This window comes from Carcharhinus amblyrhynchos, chromosome 4 (assembly GCF_965287045.1).
Source record: "Carcharhinus amblyrhynchos chromosome 4, sCarAmb.v2.hapA, whole genome shotgun sequence".
NCBI classification, from domain to species: domain Eukaryota; kingdom Metazoa; phylum Chordata; class Chondrichthyes; order Carcharhiniformes; family Carcharhinidae; genus Carcharhinus; species Carcharhinus amblyrhynchos.
Genome location: NC_137327.1, coordinates 96,647,745 through 96,666,169, shown reverse-complemented (window position 1 = coordinate 96,666,169; position 18,425 = coordinate 96,647,745). Strand labels below are relative to the sequence as shown.

At 40.6% G+C, this 18,425-nt stretch overlaps 1 protein-coding gene across 1 annotated transcript in view; it reads left to right on the top strand.

Moving 5' to 3' along the window:
- The window catches only part of LOC145342227 (tetraspanin-7-like), a 28,525-nt gene extending 10,100 nt beyond the window's left edge, over positions 1-18,425 (top strand). Inside the window, exons 3-8 of the mRNA XM_080187604.1 lie at positions 2,824-2,898; positions 5,486-5,572; positions 12,520-12,675; positions 14,146-14,229; positions 15,555-15,635; positions 17,395-18,425. Of these exons, the coding sequence (XP_080043730.1) occupies positions 2,824-2,898; positions 5,486-5,572; positions 12,520-12,675; positions 14,146-14,229; positions 15,555-15,623 (471 nt within the window). The 3' untranslated portion in view covers positions 15,624-15,635; positions 17,395-18,425. The remainder of the gene's footprint in view (positions 1-2,823; positions 2,899-5,485; positions 5,573-12,519; positions 12,676-14,145; positions 14,230-15,554; positions 15,636-17,394) is intronic.

The window sequence follows — 18,425 nt, the reverse complement described above, 5'->3', positions numbered from 1 at the left end:
ACCATAAACTCTGCACAGTACTGCAAATGTAGTCCTGCCAGAGCCCTTTGCACATTTTAGCACACTTCATTACTTAAGTTTACACTGTTAGAAATAAATCCTATTGCTTCATTGATATTTTGAATTACTTTACTGGCCTATGACTTTTTCAATATATCCCTAGATCTCTGCCCTTCTCTCCCATTCAACTTCATTGTGATTAATTGGCTTCACAAGAAACTGAAGTTCAGTGCTGTTCTATTACCAAAATGAGACCAATTTAAAGATTTAAGTGTAGCGTTTGGGCAGCTGTGTTAGCACTCTTTTTGAATTGGGAAAAGTTTATATCTGTCACTATTAAAACTAAGCCCTTAAACTAGTGAATCTCCCTTGCAGAATATTTGCTAGGTCTTGATTTGTACATCAAACTGGACCAGTGTTTCCATGTTTGTTTATAACTTTCTACTTCTACCTTTTCTAGAGGAAAAACTTAAGGAATAAGAAGGGGTAAAAGACCATGAAAAAGCATTAGCTAACAGGACTAAGGAAAATTTCAAGGCTTTCTTGCATGTAAAGAGTAACAGGGTTGCCCCACTAAGGACAAAGGAGGGAATCTGCATAGAGCTAGAGAAAATGGGTGAGGTATTAAATGAGTACTTTGTCAGTATTCACCAAAGAGAAGGACTTGGTGGATACATCTGGGAAGGGATGTGTAGATAGTTTGTCATGTTGAGATCAAAAAGCAGGTGATAATGTTTCTCAAGAACTGCGCTAAGGTAGACAAGTCCCCATGGCCTGATGGGATATACCCCAGAATGCTGAGGCCTTGAGAAATCTTTGTATCCTCACCTGCTACAGGGGAGGTCCCAGAGGATTGAAGAATAGCCAATGTTCTTCCCTTTTTAAGAATGATAGCAAGAATAATGCAGGTAATTACATCAGTGGTAGGGAAATTATTGAAGACTCCTTGAGACAGGATGTATTCCCAGTTGGAAATAAGTGGATGTATTAGAGAGGCAACATTGTTTTGTGAAGGAGAGATTGTGTCTCTCCAACTTTATCAAGGCGTTCAAGGAAGTGAAGATTGAGCGTAGGGCAGTGATATCAACGTGGACTTCAGTAAGGCCTTTGACCAGTCCCTTGTGGCAGACTGGTGCAGAAAGTGAAGTTGCATGGGATCAGGTGAGTTGGCAAAGTGATACAAAACTGGCTCGGTCAAAGAGCATAGCAGTGGAGGGCTGTGACAAGTGGTGTTCCTCAGGAATCAGTGCTGGGACCTTTGTTTTGTTATATATAAATGACTTGGAGGAAAATGTAACTAGTTTGATTAGTAATTTGTGGACAACAAAGGCTGGTGGATTTGCAGATAGTGACGAGGACCATCAGAGGATACAGCAGGCTATAGATCAGTTGGAAACTTGGTCAGAGATGGCAGATGGAGTTTAATGTGACAGTGAGGTAATGCATTTTGGAAGGCCTAATACAGATAGGAAATGTACAGTAAATGGCAGAACCCTTAGTATTGATGGGCAAAGGGATCGGTGTACAAGTACACATGTCACTGAAATTGGCAATGTAGGTGGAGAAGGTAGTCAAAAAGGCATGCAGCATGCTTGCCTTCATTGGCCAGAGTATTGAGTTTAAAAACTGGCAAATCATGTTGCAGCTTTATAGAGCCTTAGGCTGCAGTTGGGATATAGTGTCCAATTCTGGTCACCACACTTGTCACCAGCAGAAGGATGTGGAGGCTTTGAAGAGAATATAGAAAACATTTTTCCTGGCATGGAAGACATTAGCTGAGGAGAGATTGGAGAATCTTGGTTTGTTATCACTAGTGATGAAGATTAAGGGGAGACCTGATTGACTATCCATGCCTCAATCTTGTAGACTAAGCTTTTTTTTCCAAGGTGGAAGAATCCTATACTAGTAGGTATGGGCTCAAGGTGCAAGAGGCCAGATTTAAAGGATGTCTGAAGCAGATTTTATAGTGGATGCCTGGAACTTGTTGCTGGGGGAGGTAGTGGAAATGGATACAGTAATGACTTTAAAGGGGCATCTTTTCAAGTATATGAAAAGGATGGGAATAGAGGGATATGGTCCCCCAGAAGGGTAGGGGGTTAGTTCAGTTGGGCAGCATGGTCAGTGCAAGCTTAAAGGGCCTGTTCCTCTGCTGTAATGTCCTTTTAAAATCTGAAACCCTAAGATAAGTTATGAAGTTGGGCTCAACCCCAGTTATTGCTATTTTGGCACTAATGCTCCAAGCTTTTATCAAACCACACCCTAATTAACAAGTCAATTTAACAAATTGACTTAGTTAACATTTACCAGTTGAACTGTACTTAAACATGACAAAATATTCCTGTTACAGACTGAAGCCCCTCAGTTAGCAAATCCTAGACTTGCATGCTTATACTTAGTCCTAGAGCCTTTTGAATACTTCTAGAGAGCAGCAAGATACATGTCTTCTGGCAGCCTCTGGAGAGACAGACATCATTCTTTTTGGCAGAGCAAATAAAAGGGGCAAACAGCCTAAACAATGTGGTTAAAGAGATCAATAACATAACCAAGTTCCTGTGGTGCCCAACGAACACAGAAGGGAGACCGATGCCTCTTGCTGCTTTTGGGACTAACAGAAAACTGACTACTTATTTTAAGACACTATATCTTACCTGCAAGCTTAACTCCTTCCATGAGCATATGACTGTCTTTTGTCAATAAACCCAAGTAAACACAAATGTGTGGATAAAATCAGTCATTATTCTGCATTGAACATTCAAGCTGACTGTTGCTTAGACAAATTAGCACTCATCAAGCAAAATAACCCTTTTTTTTTGTTCCTCCTAGTATGCTATGATCCTGTCACTACTGTTCTTGGCACAACTTGTAGCTGGAATTTCTGGATTTGTATTTCGACATGAGGTAGGGACAACTATTTGCAGTAAGTTAAGTGCTTTTTCTCTTGGTTAAAAGTCAAATACATTAACTGACTGAACTGTGGCATGATTTTTTTTGCAGAGGGGTTGTATGGATATACCTGTAAAATGGTTCATTCCAATATAGATTTGATGTTCCCATTTTTGGCTTTTAATTTCCTGTCTTTTTTAAGATGCCTAATGAAAGGTGGCTGTACTGATTTCAGATGGGCTGCATAGCATTTAATGAGGCAATTCTGCACTTGAGGGTTGGGCACCTGCATACAATGGAAAGAGTCAGTGGTGTGGTGAAGTAATTCGCATTAGCAAATTGCCTGCATAAACTGACTTGGAAGCATATTCCTAGATATTAAAGGTGGAATGTGACTTTGCTTAATTGACCATTCTGAACAAACTTTCTGTTGCCAAGACACAGGCAACAGCTTACTGCAAAGTTATTTAAAATCAAACCAGTAATCTGCTCTTTTGGAACACTTCAGATAACTCAATCTTTATGGATACCACATTGATGTAACCCTAACTAAAAGCTATGCTGTTAAGTTTCCAATGGTATTGCATTGATTACAATACTCTCTTAAAAGCTTGATTTTCCTTTGCAATCAAGAATGACATGTCATTTGTACATAGTCACTGGATAAAATGTGTTGCTGGCTTGAGGAGGAAAATGTTCCATCTTGCCCTGTCTGCTTCCCATATCCACTAGGTCACTTGCATATCATTCAAATTGTTGTTAAATGCATAACCACTTCTGAACAATTTGCATTGTGCTTTTCATAATGCAAGTGATTAACATGTACCTGATCCCTGTATCAGCTGTTTCTTTCCAGATCATTCATAAGAACATAAAACATAAATAGGAGCAGGAGTAGGTCAACTAGCCCTTCGAGCCTGCCCCACCATTCAATAAGATCATGGCTGATCTGTTGTGGCTCAGTTCCACATTCCCGCCCTCTCCCCATAACCCTTAATCCCCTCTCTCATCAAAAACCCATCAACCCGCGTCTTAAAAATATTTAGCGAGGCAGCCTCCACCACTTCAACGGGCAGAGAATTCCAGAGATTCACCACCCTTTGAGTGAAGAAGTTCCTCCTCAACTCCGTTCTAAACCGCCCCCCCCTTTATCTTGAGGCTATGCCCCCTAGTCCTACTATCCTTTCTGAGCGGGAAGAGTCTCTCCACCTCTGTCCTATCCATCCCATTCATCATCTTATACGTCTCAATGAGATCTCCCCTCATTCTTCTAAACTCTAACGAGTACAAGCCTAATCTATTCAGCCTCTCATAGCTCAACTCCGGCATCAGCCTAGTAAACCTCCTCTGCACTCCCTCCAAGGCTAAAATATCCTTGCGTAAGTACGGCACCCAAAACTGCACACAGTACTCCAGCTGCGGCCTCACCAATGCCCTATACAGCTGCAACAAGACCTCCCTACTTTTATATTCAATCCCCCCTCGCGATGAAGGCCAGCATCCCATTCACCTTCCTGACCACCTGCAAGCTGGGTTTCTGCAACTCATGCACAAGGACCCCCCGAGGTGCCTCTGCACCGTCGCCTGCTGCAGTTTTTCACCACGTAAGTAATAATCCTTCCTACCATTCTTCCTACCAAAGTGGACCACCTCACACTTGCCAACATTAAATTCCATTTGCCATTTCCTGGCCCATTCGCCCAGCCAATCTAGATCCTTCTGCAGACTCTCCCCACCCTCCGCACAATTTGCCTTTCCACCAATTTTGGTGTCATCAGCAAATTTCGACACCCTACACTCAGTTCCCTCCTCCAGATCATCTATATAAATGGTAAATAGCTGAGGCCCCAGCACCGACCCCTGGGGCACTCCACTAGTCACTATCCACCAATCCGAATAGCACCCATTGACCCCCACTCTTTGCCTCCTATTTGACAACCAGTCCTCTATCCACGCTATTCAGCAGTTTTATTTTGCATCCCAAGAATGTAATTGGTTTCAAAACAATAGAACTAATAGTCTAAAACACTCTAAATGTAGTCAACCAGAATCTGTGGGAGAAATCTGGCTAATATCAGTCTTGTGATTTGCTATCTGGTTAGATGTCCTGTATTTGGTCCCTTGCAGGAAACTCCATCTTTGTTACACTTGCCAATCTTTTTTCAAGTGAAATGGTGGCCCACCAACATGACATTTTCTAAATGACTATTTAGAATTCCATTTCATTTTGGTATGCATAACCTGTCAAAATCATGAACACATGCAGAGTTGGTCCTCCTTAGAACAGTAAAGAGAAAAATAATTGTGCCTGCAAAACTGCATGCCTTGGATTCCTAGGACCCCAAATTCAATGCAGATGTTGGATTCAGCACTCAGCAGCTGTAAAATTTTGGTTTGGTGCTCTGCAGCTGTTCCAAGAGGGATAACTGCTTGTGCATTTCCTTGGCTTTTGCATTACTGGCAGTTTACTTGACCATTTGACAAGAAATTGCACTGAGTGATCTTTTAAAAATTGATCACAAGTAAACATGGATCAAATGTTAAGCTGTGCCTTTTATAGAGCTTTTACTTGCTCATTAGTTGCTGATATTTGTGTTTTTAGATTAATACCATTCTCAAGGAAGATTTCCAAAATGCTGTACAGACATATAATGCAACAGGGTCCTCCGTGGATTACATACAGCGAAATGTAAGTAAAATGAAGCTGTGACCTTTAATGACTGCTCAAATAACTAGGAAGTTCACCAACAAAGTGTATTCTTGCTTTGTCACCTTGAAGTGGGGTCAGATGCTTTTTTTTTTCTACTACTGGTTTTCCTCACCTTTCCCAACGCAATTTAATAGTTAGCCCTTCCTCTTCATCATTGGATGTACTTGGACTAATTTAATGCAAAGTTAAGTTTCAAATAGGCTGTTCACTTTTATTGCATTAAGAAATGACCAGCTACTATATTTTTCACATGTCTGAGGTTTCATATTTGTTACAATCCAGACATGGTTTGCAGTCCATTGAAACAGCAGCAAATTGCATTTGTATAGCAATTCTTAAAATATCCCACAGTACTTCTCAGGCTTTGATACATTCTATGCATCAGTTCTTGGTGTCCAGTTTACTCAATGCTAACACTCTCTAGTATTTGCATATTTGATTAGTACTAAACAGAACATCACTTTGAGTTCATGTGTATGAACCTGCTTCATATTCACAGTAAATGTCTAGCTTCCCTTCAAGGTCTGTATTTAACATTGCAAATGTTCCTTCTGCTTGAGTGCTGTCTCCTTTTGAAAACAACTGTTGCTCATCAAAAAGCATCTTTAGTCCCATCTCTGGTTTCCCTTACCTTCAAGTCCTTGAACAGGAATTATTAAAATTAGGATTCTATAATTGTGGTTGCAAATGTTAATCCAGGATATTGCCTTTCCTGATGCCCGGGTTCTATCAAATAGTTGAAGACTAAGGTGTAGCAGCAAAAGTAGTCCATGCAACTCATCAAGATTGCTCCACTATTGAATGAAATGATGAGCCACTCTCCTGCCTTATCCCTGTAACCCCTGATTCCTTTCAGATTTTAAAAATCTGTATCTCAGCCTTGAACATATTTAACAACCCAGCCTTTACAGCCCTGTGGTAAAGAATCTACCAGTTCTCTACCCTCAGAAGAAATACTGCCTCGTCTTCAATGTCTGAGATTATTCCCACTAGTCCTAAACTCCTACATGCCTTTTAAATTGCCTCTTCATCCTTCTAAACTCCAGTGAGTACAAGCCTGACCCATTCACTCCTCAAAATCCCTCCATACCTAGAATCACTAAATTGAGATGCAGGGTGGGCTAGATTGATCAAAGATGTTGCAAGAATTAAGGGTGAACATTGTTGAGGTGCTGGCTATAATCACTTATAATTCACCTTTTTAGATATAGGGGTGGTGCCAGGGGGCTAGAGAATTGTGACCTCAAACAAAAGTAGAAAAAGCACCTGACCTCAAGCCAGTCAGTTTACCCTCTAGGGAAAATTTTTGATGGTACAAAATTAATGTGAATAGGTGTTGATTTAATTGAGCCATCATAGATTTAAGGGGAAATGGATATTGACAGGTTTCTTAAGGGATGAGTATAATGTAAATGGAGGAACAGGTGGGAGGACAATGGCATAAGTCACTAGACTTGAAACAAAACAGCTGATTTGCTAATATTGGACTATCAAAAGCAAAGTTGAACTCCCATGGAATAAAAGGGGCAATGGCAGTGTGGATGTGAAGCTTGTTTCCCTTCACTCAACCATGTGAATAGTTTTTTCACTTGAGGACTATCATTTGGGTTCTTTTGTGGGCCGTTATTTGATTTGTTGTGCACAAGCTACGATTTCAATGTTTGCAAATAACACTGAACTTGGAAGCTTAAGGAGAATAGTGACAAAACTTCCAAGAGGACATGGATTGGTGGTTAATGAAAATTGATGCCAAAAACTGAAATTATACATTTTATAGTGAGGAGAGCAATATGAAGGGTGCAATTTGAGTGCAGGATCAAGGACTTGAAGGTATATTTTAACAAATTATTGAAGGTAGCAGAACAGATTTAAAATGTGGTTAACAAGACTTGAGGTATCCTTGAGTTAGACTACAAGTAAGTTGCAGCAAAAACATTGGTCCAGCTTTGACAGGAGTATTGTGCCTAGAACTGGAAGATTCAAACATTGTATGGTCGGGGTGCCTTTTCTGTCCTTGGCCTCCTGCAGCACCTCACACTTCACCTACAAATTTCTCTGGTTTCTCAATCATTGAGATGTGCCCTTGCTTGGTTCTGTTCTTCCAGAGAATTTGCAGCAATCCATTCTCTGCACCTCACTATCCATCACATGCTGCCCTTTTCCAGCATCAGAAGGAATGAGTCTTCCATATGTCTATAGCACCATGTGCAGTCTCACCCTTCCCCCAAACTGCATCTTCTAATTGTAAACAGTTGCTTATTTAGCCACTGATGCAGATTCTCTCCCCTTCTGTGTCTTGAGCCAGACTATTTGCAACTTGTGGTGTGTGCTGCTGAGCTCAGTTGAGGCTTTTCAGTAGCAGTTACTGAAATCAGAAGGCCATGAGATCTAAAACACAATCTTAAGCTGGTACTTCAGTGCAATGCTGACCAAATTGTCTATTCATGCAAAGGATTTGGCCACTTATTCTTGTGCTTTTTTATCAGACTTGTGTGTAAATTGGTTGCCTTGTTTCCTATATTGCAAAATGAGTGCTTTTTTAAAAAACTTTAGACACTGGAAACAGAGTTAGCAGCATCTGTGGAATCAGGATGACCCAATTCCCACTACATTGGTTTCTTGATTCACATTTCAAATTTGCAGCAATGCATTTGATTCAAGAATTCTACACTTCATGCAGGTGGATGACATTTAGACAGTCATTGGCTGCCCAAGGGAAGTTGCTAATTTCACTAATTGCATTCCAGTTTTCTCTCCAGGTATTTTTCCATTCCATTTTGAAAGTCACAATTGGATCTGACTCATCTACACCCTATGCATTCTAAATCATTGGGAGTAGGCCACTTGACTCATCCAGTATGCTTTGTCATTCAGCAAGATTTATGGTTTGTCTCTGGCCTTGAACTTCCTGCATTCTCTGCATGACTTTGGCTTGTAGGTCAATCTTCCTAACAAAACAATTAATGTATTCAATTGTCAGATCTGCTTACTGGGGGGGAGGGGGGGTGGAATTCCCCAACCCTCCCTCTGCTTACTGTTTGGGGGGGGGGGGGGGGGGGGAACCATTCTAAAGATTAGTTAACCTTTAAAGGAGTTTCTCCTTTTGTGGGACACTTCTGATTCTGAACTATGCTCCCTAGTTCTAGATTTTTCCATTGAGGGAAACATCCTTTCATTCTTAACACCAAGGCTCAACCTTTCCTCAAAGCCACATTGTCATCTGCCAACCACTGTGCTAAATGGTATAGAATTTGAACCAATTTAACAACAAGACTGGGTATCCATCAGCAGCAGACTGTGCTCCACCAATCTGTAACCTTGTGGCCTAGCATTCCCCCATTCTGCCATTACCACCAAGGTTATGGATCAACCCCACACAATGAAGTGCAGCAGAGCATGCCAAGAGCAACACCAGGCAGTCCTAAAATTGTTAACCTGGTGAAAGTAAACAAGACAACTTTTGCGCCAAACAACTTGAGTAAGGTATAGATCAAGCTAAGCCATATAACCAAAGATCAGAGCTAAGCTCTGCAGTCCTGCCACATCCAGTTGTGAATGGTGGTAGCCAATTAACAAACCACTGGAGGAAGAGGTTTTGCTAATATCTCCATCTGCCATGGTGGAGGAGCTCAGCACAATGCAAAAAAAGACTGAAGCTTTAGCAATCTTCAAGTGCTGAGTGGATGATCTGTACTTGCACAAGGATATTTTGGCCTTGGAGGGAGTGCAGAGGAGGTTTACTAGGCTGATGCTGGGGTTGAGCTGAGGAGAGGCTGAATAAACTAGGCTTGTACTCGTTAGAGTTTAGAAGAATGAGGGGAGATCTCATTGAGACGTATAAGACGATGAATGGGATGGATAGGATAGAGGTGGAGAGACTCTTCCCACTCAAAGGACAGTAGGACTAGGGGGCACAGCTTCAAGATAAAGGGGGGGATGGTTTAGAACGGAGTTGAGGAAGAACTTCTTCACTCAAAGGGTGGTGAATCTCTGGAATTCTCTGCCTGTTGAAGTGGTGGAGGCTACCTCGCTAAATATTTTTAAGACACGGGTTGATGGGTTTTTGAGAGGGGATTAAAGGTTATGGGGAGAGGGCGGGAATGTGGAACTGAGCCATGACAGATCAGCCATGATCTTATTGAATGGTGGGGCAGGCTCGAAGGGCTAGATGGCCTATTCCTGCTCTTATTTCTTATGTTCTTTTCCCTCTGGCAGTTCCAGTATCATATCAGTCTTCAGCCAAAGTTTATTAGTCATGTGAGGCTTATGCAACACTGCAGTGAAGTTACTGTGAAATTCCAAGTTGCCTCACTTCAGCTCCTGTTCAATGTACCCTAACCAGCATGCCTTTCAGAATGAGGGAACCCACACAGACATGGGATGAACATGGAAACTCCACAGTGACCCAAATTGGGAATTGCCAGGGATCCAGGTTCAATGTGAGGCAGCAGTGCTAATCACCATGCTGCCCTGCTTGATATGATGAGAGATTAAAAGGCTATGGACCCTGATCCAAAAATAACACTGCAGACTTGTGCTCCAGAACATGCCCCTAGCCAAGCTATTTGAGTATAACATTGGTATCTAGCCAGCAATGTGGGAAATTGTCCAGAATAGTAATTACTTGTGTAATAAGTAATGGGACCAACCCAACCATTACAGACTCACTAGTCTACACTTCATCAATGTGAAAGTTATTTAACTCCTGACCTCGCAGCCTTGGTTCAGACATAGGCAAAATAACTGATTTTTCAGAGGTGACTGTAACTGCCCCTGATCAAAGCAGCATTTGACCATATGTCACCAAAGAGCCCTAGCAAAACTGGAGTCAGTGGTAACTTTGGGACAACCCACCACTAGTTAGAGCCATACCTGGCACATGAGATAGCTGTGGTGATTGATGAAGAGCTGACTGACCTTCAATTATCTCCCTTATGTCAGAAGTAATGATGTTCTGGCATAATGTTTCAGCACAAGACCAGCCAATTTCCAGGCATGAGCTGACAACCAGCAAGTTTCTCCAAGAGAAAATCTAACTATTGTCCCTTGATATTGCCATCAGTGAACCCCTATTACAACTTCCTGGGAGTTACCATTGATCAGAAACTATTCAACACTTCCCAAAACCTGTCCACATTCCAAAAGGCACAAGACAGGAGTGTGATGGAATACTCTCCACTTGCCTAGATATGTGCAGTTCCACTAACACTGAAGCTCAACACCATCCTGGACAAAACAGCCCATTTGGTACCTATTCCACAAACATTCCTCTGCCACCAACAGTAACAGCTGTTACTATCATCAAGGTATGTTGCAGGAACTCACCAAGGCTCCTTGGGCAGCACCTTCCAAAATGAAGACTGCTATCATCTAAAGGTCAAGGGCAGCAGATGAATTGGAACACCACCTGGAGGTTCCCCTCCTGCCACTAATCATCCTGACTTAAATTATAATCTTCTCTTCACTGTCCCTAAGTCAAAAGCCTGGAACTCCCCTCTAAGTGGCTGTACCTGAACCTTTAATGGCAGTGGCTCACCACCTTAAGGGCACCTAAGGATGGGTAATAAATGCAGGCCTTGCCCATGATGCTGTCATTCTATAACAGTTTTTGTTTAGAAAAAATCCTGTCTTTGTACTGTGGTTCTGTTTTATGAAGTCCAGAATTCCACCCTAAATTGTGTGCAAGTTAATCACCAGATGTCTATTTCTGCACTCCTTTTGTATTCCCTTTTTGATATTGTCTCCTGTTTCTTCACCCAACCCCTTTCCTGTCCAAAAAATTGCTTCTCCATGGAATCTAATCTTTCAGGCATCATTGCCCAGCATGTCCATCACTGAACAATTCATGTTGAGTGCAATTTGAGATTGCACCCTCTAGACATGTCTTGGTCATTTAATATTACCAAGAAAAGCAGCATCCTTCTGTGAACCTTTTCTCCAGTGGGGGAAAATAGCCTTCACCTACTCAACAGGCCTTGTCACTCAGCCAACTTCTCAGCCTGTGCTGTCCCTTTGTTCCATGGTCTTTGACTTTGTTTTCCAAATTCTTTTCTCTCAGAATAGTGGGCTTCCTTTCATGTTTTGCCTACCAATCTGACTCCTGTAATGTTTCCCCTTCCCCACTTAATTTTTGATTTCTGTCCTCTTGTGTTACACCTCTTGGCCACTGCTTTCAGCTGTTCCAAGATGCATACAGGCAAATTGAGCAAGTTAATAAAAATTTAAATCCCTATGTTCCAAGGTGTCTCCATCTAAATTGATCATCTGTTCATGTTGAATCTTTCAACTTTTACATCCAAATCATGACCCAATTCCCAACCTCCATCTAAACTACCACCTGGGTGTTTTTGTCAAGGTAGCAATTATTTTGTAATAGTAATTGATACTTTCAAACAAATTCAACACTTCTCCTGAATATTTAAACAAAAACCTGCACATTCAGTGATAGCCCTGCTGATGTAAACATTTGCTAACAGCACTTGCCTTCACTGTAAAAACAATCCAGTCAGCCATGCCTAGACTGGTCATTGTTATCTAGCCCAGTTTTGTAATACAGATTGTAGAATCCAAGTTCTGAGACTCAAAACACTAAACTGACATTACCATTAGCTCTCAGCTGAGCATTGCTTAATGTTAGGTCAAAATCTGGAACATGGCTAGAAGTGCATAATGGTTGTTCAAGCTCCAGCCTACCTCCCTGAGTAAGTTCTAGTATCTCTCTTTAAAAAGACTACTGTCCTTGTTGCTTTTTTTATAATTGCATGTTAATGTCTAGTGCACTCTTATTCCACATTACGCTGTCTCATCAAGCAGGAGAGCCCTTGTTTTCTCTACCGGCTGTTAATAATGAACTTTTGAGGGTAAATGCTAGACAACCTTACAAAAAGTACAGCACCTTGCAATTGTCTTTGCTGTTTGTTTTCCAGTTGCATTGCTGTGGTGTTCAAAACTACACTGATTGGCATGAAACTGCCTACTTCAAAATGCATGGAATCCCAGTTAGCTGCTGTAAAAATAATACTGACTGTAAACCAGAAGATCTGAAAAACATGACTACTGCTAAAGACAAAGTCTTTAAAAAGGTTTGATAATAGATGATCCAACTTTGTTGTCTCCTGCTTGGAGTCTGATTCAGTTGCTCACTGAAAAATCTAATGGTGGCCTGTGATGTATAGGAAGCAAAAGTTAAACTTGCAGTTTCGTTTGTGATTTTATTTGATCATAATTTGGTCACATTTACTTTTCAGTTGTCTTGTCTGTCCATTGCCAACACCAGCATTTTTGTTCATTTTACCCTGCCTATGTCCAAAGAAACCTAGTCAGCACCTTCAGTTAAAAACTGATACTTCTGAAGAGCCCTGGTTGCCAACAGCCCTCACTGAAATATCAGCTTTTCACACAAACAGAAGTGGTGTTTAAATTGTGTAGAATTTGAACCTGTCCATGTAGTCACTAAGCAGGATCCTTGATTCCTTTTCTGCCTTGTCTGTTTTGGTTATGCTGCATTTAAAATACTAAATTTATGAATCGTCTGTCCATCAGATGTATCACTTCTCCATTGAAAACCATCTGACTGTAAAAGCCAGTTGTGAGCACAGCCCATCTGCAGCTGACACAAATTATAGCATTGACTACAACTTTTATTCCCTTCTTATGGGCTCTCATTCCAACATGTGGTTAGTTCCTTTTGTCCTCTGCTCTTCCAACACCCTGATGTGAGCAGAGTGCCTGGAGATGAGCAGTGGCAACTGGGGATCCTTAAACATTATACTATCCTTATCCAACGTTCATCAGAAGTAGGGGAGATGGAAACTGTTCAGCTGCTTTTTCATGGCAAGCATGAATTGTTCGTGTCACTCCCTGTAAGACTAATACAGAACTTTTTGTATTTTGGGTGACCAACACTCAAATTCTCAACTTTAGGGCAGCTGCTCTTGTATCAATCCTGGTGCTGACTTGGCATTGAGGGACAGATTGCTGATAATTGACTTAACACATGTGAAGCTGTTAATGGAATGTGGAGCCTCTGTCCTAGCCAATAGCTTTTGCTTTTATTGTCAGTATTGCAAAGCCTTGAAGGCACTGTAGGCAAATTAATCTACAAGCCGAACTGCAGTATGGGATGCAAGTGTGGTGTCATCAGAAGACACAACTCAAAACAGGACATTAGGCACTTGACAGTCATGCCAAGTACAGCAGCTTGCTGCCAACCCTGGCATGTAGATACAAACCTTTAGTGGGCCACTGAAAGCATGCAATAACATGTTGAAAAATCAAGTCAGCACCAGGACATAACACTTAACATTGCTGATGCTCCATTATAACTGATGGAACTCCAACTTCTAGTGGAAAGAAAAATGCTGATCAGGCAGGTGACCTATTTTCAAAGCAATTTAAAGTTTGTTTGTTTCTTTCTAGCATTTAGCTACTTGAAACTGACAGATCTGTAAACACTTGTGCTCTGAAAAAGGCACATACTAGTATTTTACAGTCTAAAATTTAAGATTAAACTTGTATGAGACAACTGCCTACCTGATTTCATTTTATTGTAGGGTTGTGTTCTATTGGTCATTAATTTCATGGAGACAAATATTGGAATCATTGCTGGAATTGCTTTTGGAATTGGCTTTTTCCAGGTATGTTTTCTACAGTTGAGTTAATGCTGGTTTTGGTATTGTCAAAGACTGTGTAATTTTAATGTTTCATGGTTTAAGCAATTAGTACCAATCCACATGTATAGATTTAAATTCCAGTTAGAAAAGATTCTGCTGCTATTTCTGTAATTTGTTACAATTCTAGTGGCTTTCTTACAAGGTCATTTCTGAAGATTACTCAGCCATGGTCTTCACTTTCTATTGAATATGAAACTGACTTGAATGAATTTGGTTCCATTCTAGCATGGCTATATTCAAGATGCATTATTCTTTCTCCAAGCACAGCAGTTGTCTTCATGAACCTGTATTCACAATTGATCTAGGAGGGTTCTAGTCATTGAGCTGCAATAGACTCAGTCCAGTTTTGTGAAGTGAATCACCTTTCACTTCAGTACTGTCAGCCCTGCAACAAGATTTTCATAATGTTGACCATAAAATGAGTTGTCTGCAGATTTTGGTCCCAGGCTCATTATGAAAATAGAAAATGCTCAAATCTATTATAAATGTGTAGGATGTAACTAGGATAATAGGTAAGGGGGAAATCAGTGGATGTGGTATATTTTTAGAAGGCTTTTGATCATGGATTTGTGGTATCCTGATTTAAAGGACAAAATAAGTGACTCCTTGTCCAATTGGCAGGCAGTGACTAGTGGGGGTACCACAAGAATCAGTACTCAATTAGATTGTAAATAGTTGGGGTCAATGATTTGGATGTGGGGATCAAATGTAATAGTCCCAAGTTTGTAATGGACCCACTTGAGAATGTAAGAAGGCTTTGAGTGATTTAGACCCAAAGAATGGGCAAGAACACAGCAAATGGAATATAATATGGAAAAATGTGAAGTTTTCCACTGATAGGAAACTGAAATGCAGAGCATCTTGAATGCTCAATAGTGCCTTGTAAACTTGCAGGTACAGCAAGCAATTGGGAAGGCAAATGCTTTTATTGCAAGAGGACTTGAGAACAAAAACAATATCTTAACTGCAATTGTGAAGCCTTGGTGAGACTGCACCTGGAGTATTGTGTACTTGGCTCAGGAGGATATGCTTGCCGTGGTGTTTGTGGCTTTCAATACAATGATGTGAATCATTTTTCCAACTTGCCTCTGTTCAACAGAAGCTCCATGCAAATAGTGCACAAACTCTGCTGTACACCCATGTGCACAAGGCTTTATCTGTCACACATTACATCTGTATTCAGGAATTAATTTGTAAGCTAGCATTCAGATTTCCATTATCTTGCAACTGTATTTAAAAATAGTTTTTAATTTGAATGGTAATTGATTTCCTTTCTCCTTGCTCCACAGTTGATTGGGATCTTGCTGGCCTGTTGTCTGTCTAGATATATCACAAACAACCAATATGAAATGGTTTAACACCTTAACCAGGTGATGTATGAATTCAAATCCCCCAATCTTGTTTTGCATACTGAATTGCACATCTTTCATTTTGATCACTGGATGTTTGCATTCTATAAAAATTTTCTCCATTGTCATAGAATTCTTCAATGCAGAAGGACATTTAGCCCATCAAGTCTGCACTGACAGTCGCATCCAGACCCTATCCCCATAACCCTGTGTATTTGCCCTTGCTAGTCCCCTGATGCAAATGGTCAATTTTTAGTATAACCTAACTTGCACACCTCTGGACTATGCAATTTGTCTCTGGCATGTTGAGATTCCAGTTCTTAAGGGGTGATGAACCTGGACAGTACCCTTTTTTTTTTTCTCAGATAATTTCAGCTTGGGTTCTGTCAGGGTCACTCAGCTCTTGATTTCATTACCATTTTTGTTCAGATGTGGACAAAAGAACTGAATTCCAGAAGTGAGGTGGGAGTGACTGGCCTTGATATCAGACTATGACAGACTATAGCATTGGGGCACCTTGGCAAAATTGTATTGTAATCAATGGAAATTGGGGACAGGAGGAAGCTGTATTGGCTGTTGGAGAGCAATCCTCTTGGTTCAACAACATCTCACCTGTAGGAGTTCCTCAGTAGTGTTGTACACCTAACCATTATCATCTGCTTTATCAATGAGCTTCCTTGTGTCATAAGGTCAAGTGGGATGTTCACCAATTATCCAAAGATACTGAAGCCATCCTTGTCCAAATGCAGCAAGACTTGGACTATATCTAGGCTTGGGCTGATGAATGACTGGTAACATTTGCTGCAAGTGCTAGGCAATCTCCTACAAGAGAATTTAACCATCATTCAATGACATTACCATTGCTGAATCCCATGATCAACATGGGGTTACCATTGAGTTGAACTAAACTAGCTAAAATACCGTGGCTAAAGAGCAGGTCAAAGGCTAGAATCTTGAGGTAAGTAACTTGCCACCTACTCCCTAAAGCGTGTACACCATCTAGAAACCAGAATTCAAGAGTTTGATGGAATACTGTCCACCTGCCTGGATGAGTGCAGCTCCAACCATACTCTAGAAGCTTGACACTGTCCAGACAAAGCTGCCTGTTCAGTACTTCCAACACTGATACACTGGCTGTGTACCATCTACAAGATGCACTGCAGGAACACCAAGACTCCTTGGGCAGCATCTTGTAAACCCACCTCCACTTCCCAGGAGAAGGACACCAGATAAATGAGAACACCATCTGACAGTTCACTTTGCAGCCACTCTCCATGCTGACTTGGAAATATATTGCTTTTCCTTCACTGTCACTAGGTTACAATGTTGGAACTGCCTCCCTAACTGCAGTGTGGGTGTAGCTCCAACACGCTGCAGCAGTTCAAGGAGTTACCTCCTTGATAGGAACAATTGGATGGTCAATAAATGCTAGTCTTACCAATGGTTCTCATCCCATGAATGAAACAAATTCTAATCTTTGTATAGACCCCCCCCCCATTCTACATTCAACCCTTCAACTGCTATTCAACATGGGAACAAATTGCAGTGCAATTGCAAATAGTTTGAAGGATAACCTGTTGACTTCTGGCATTATAATTGAGCAAATATTGCACTTTCCAAGAACAGGGTGCTGGAAAAACCTTGTGTGCTTCCAGTGTCTCAGGAGAAGCAGCTGCTGAGTTTTCCAGCACCCTCTTTCAGATTCCAGCATTTGCAGTACTTTGCTTATTACACTAGTCAGTGTCTTTGGTTCACACAAACATTTTGCTCTTTTTTTTAGGACCCTTGTATCAACGTCAGAACCTCAGTACAGTTGAAGGAACCAAGCCAGCAGAGTTATTTACTCCCGAGCAAAACCTTACAGATGTTTTGCATGCTTATGGTGTAATGTACTAAATAGTTTCTAAATTCTTCACATTTCTTTTGAAGTCTAGGTATGTAAGGCCAAACTGGTTAGTAAGAAATGTAGACATATGTTTAATCAGCAAAGACTTGTATTGTAGTTTCACTCAATGCCATGAATTTACTAACTTGAGCCTTGTTTCAGACCTTCAGTTTTGAATTTGATCATTGTCTTATTTCAAATTAAATCTCAGACATGAAGATTTTACTTTTTTAAAATTGAACTTTATGCAATTAGAAGGTATAGAACACTAAAAGTTATTTTTCTACTATGTAGTGAGCATGAACTATTTTATAGACACTACCACATTTTCTAAAGGCAAAGCAATGCTTTCCTAGAATTTTTTTATATTTCTGTAATCACAATCACCAGCACAAAATATGTTTAACTTGGGATGATTTCAAACATTCTCACTGGATGTATCTAAACAACACTAATGCTATAAAGAAAATAGTTGTATCTTGCAAATATGGGTGATGTATCTTCAACTTTTTTAGTGTTCTAAAAGTGTACTATTTTTGCAAAAATCCACCAAAGTTTGCAATCTTGATCCAGTGGGTTATTTGGACTGTATAATGTAACCTTTAATCATTTAATGAACTTTATTGGCATCAGATGGAAAACTATGGAAATATCTGAGCCACACTGCAAGATATCAACCTTTCTCAATTTAAACTCTTAATATACCCTTTTTAAAAAAGGCTGAAAGATGAATGTGGACATATAGAAAATGGATGACTAGTTTTCTCCACACTAGGTCAGTTTAGTGTAGGTCTCTATTTATACCTCTTCTAACATTTCTCAGTTAGCACTATGTGTAGATGAGGTGTAAAGGAACATGTAATATCTTATGATTTCCTTGGTATATGTATGCAACCTGATTTAAATAAACTAATTATAGGAATCAA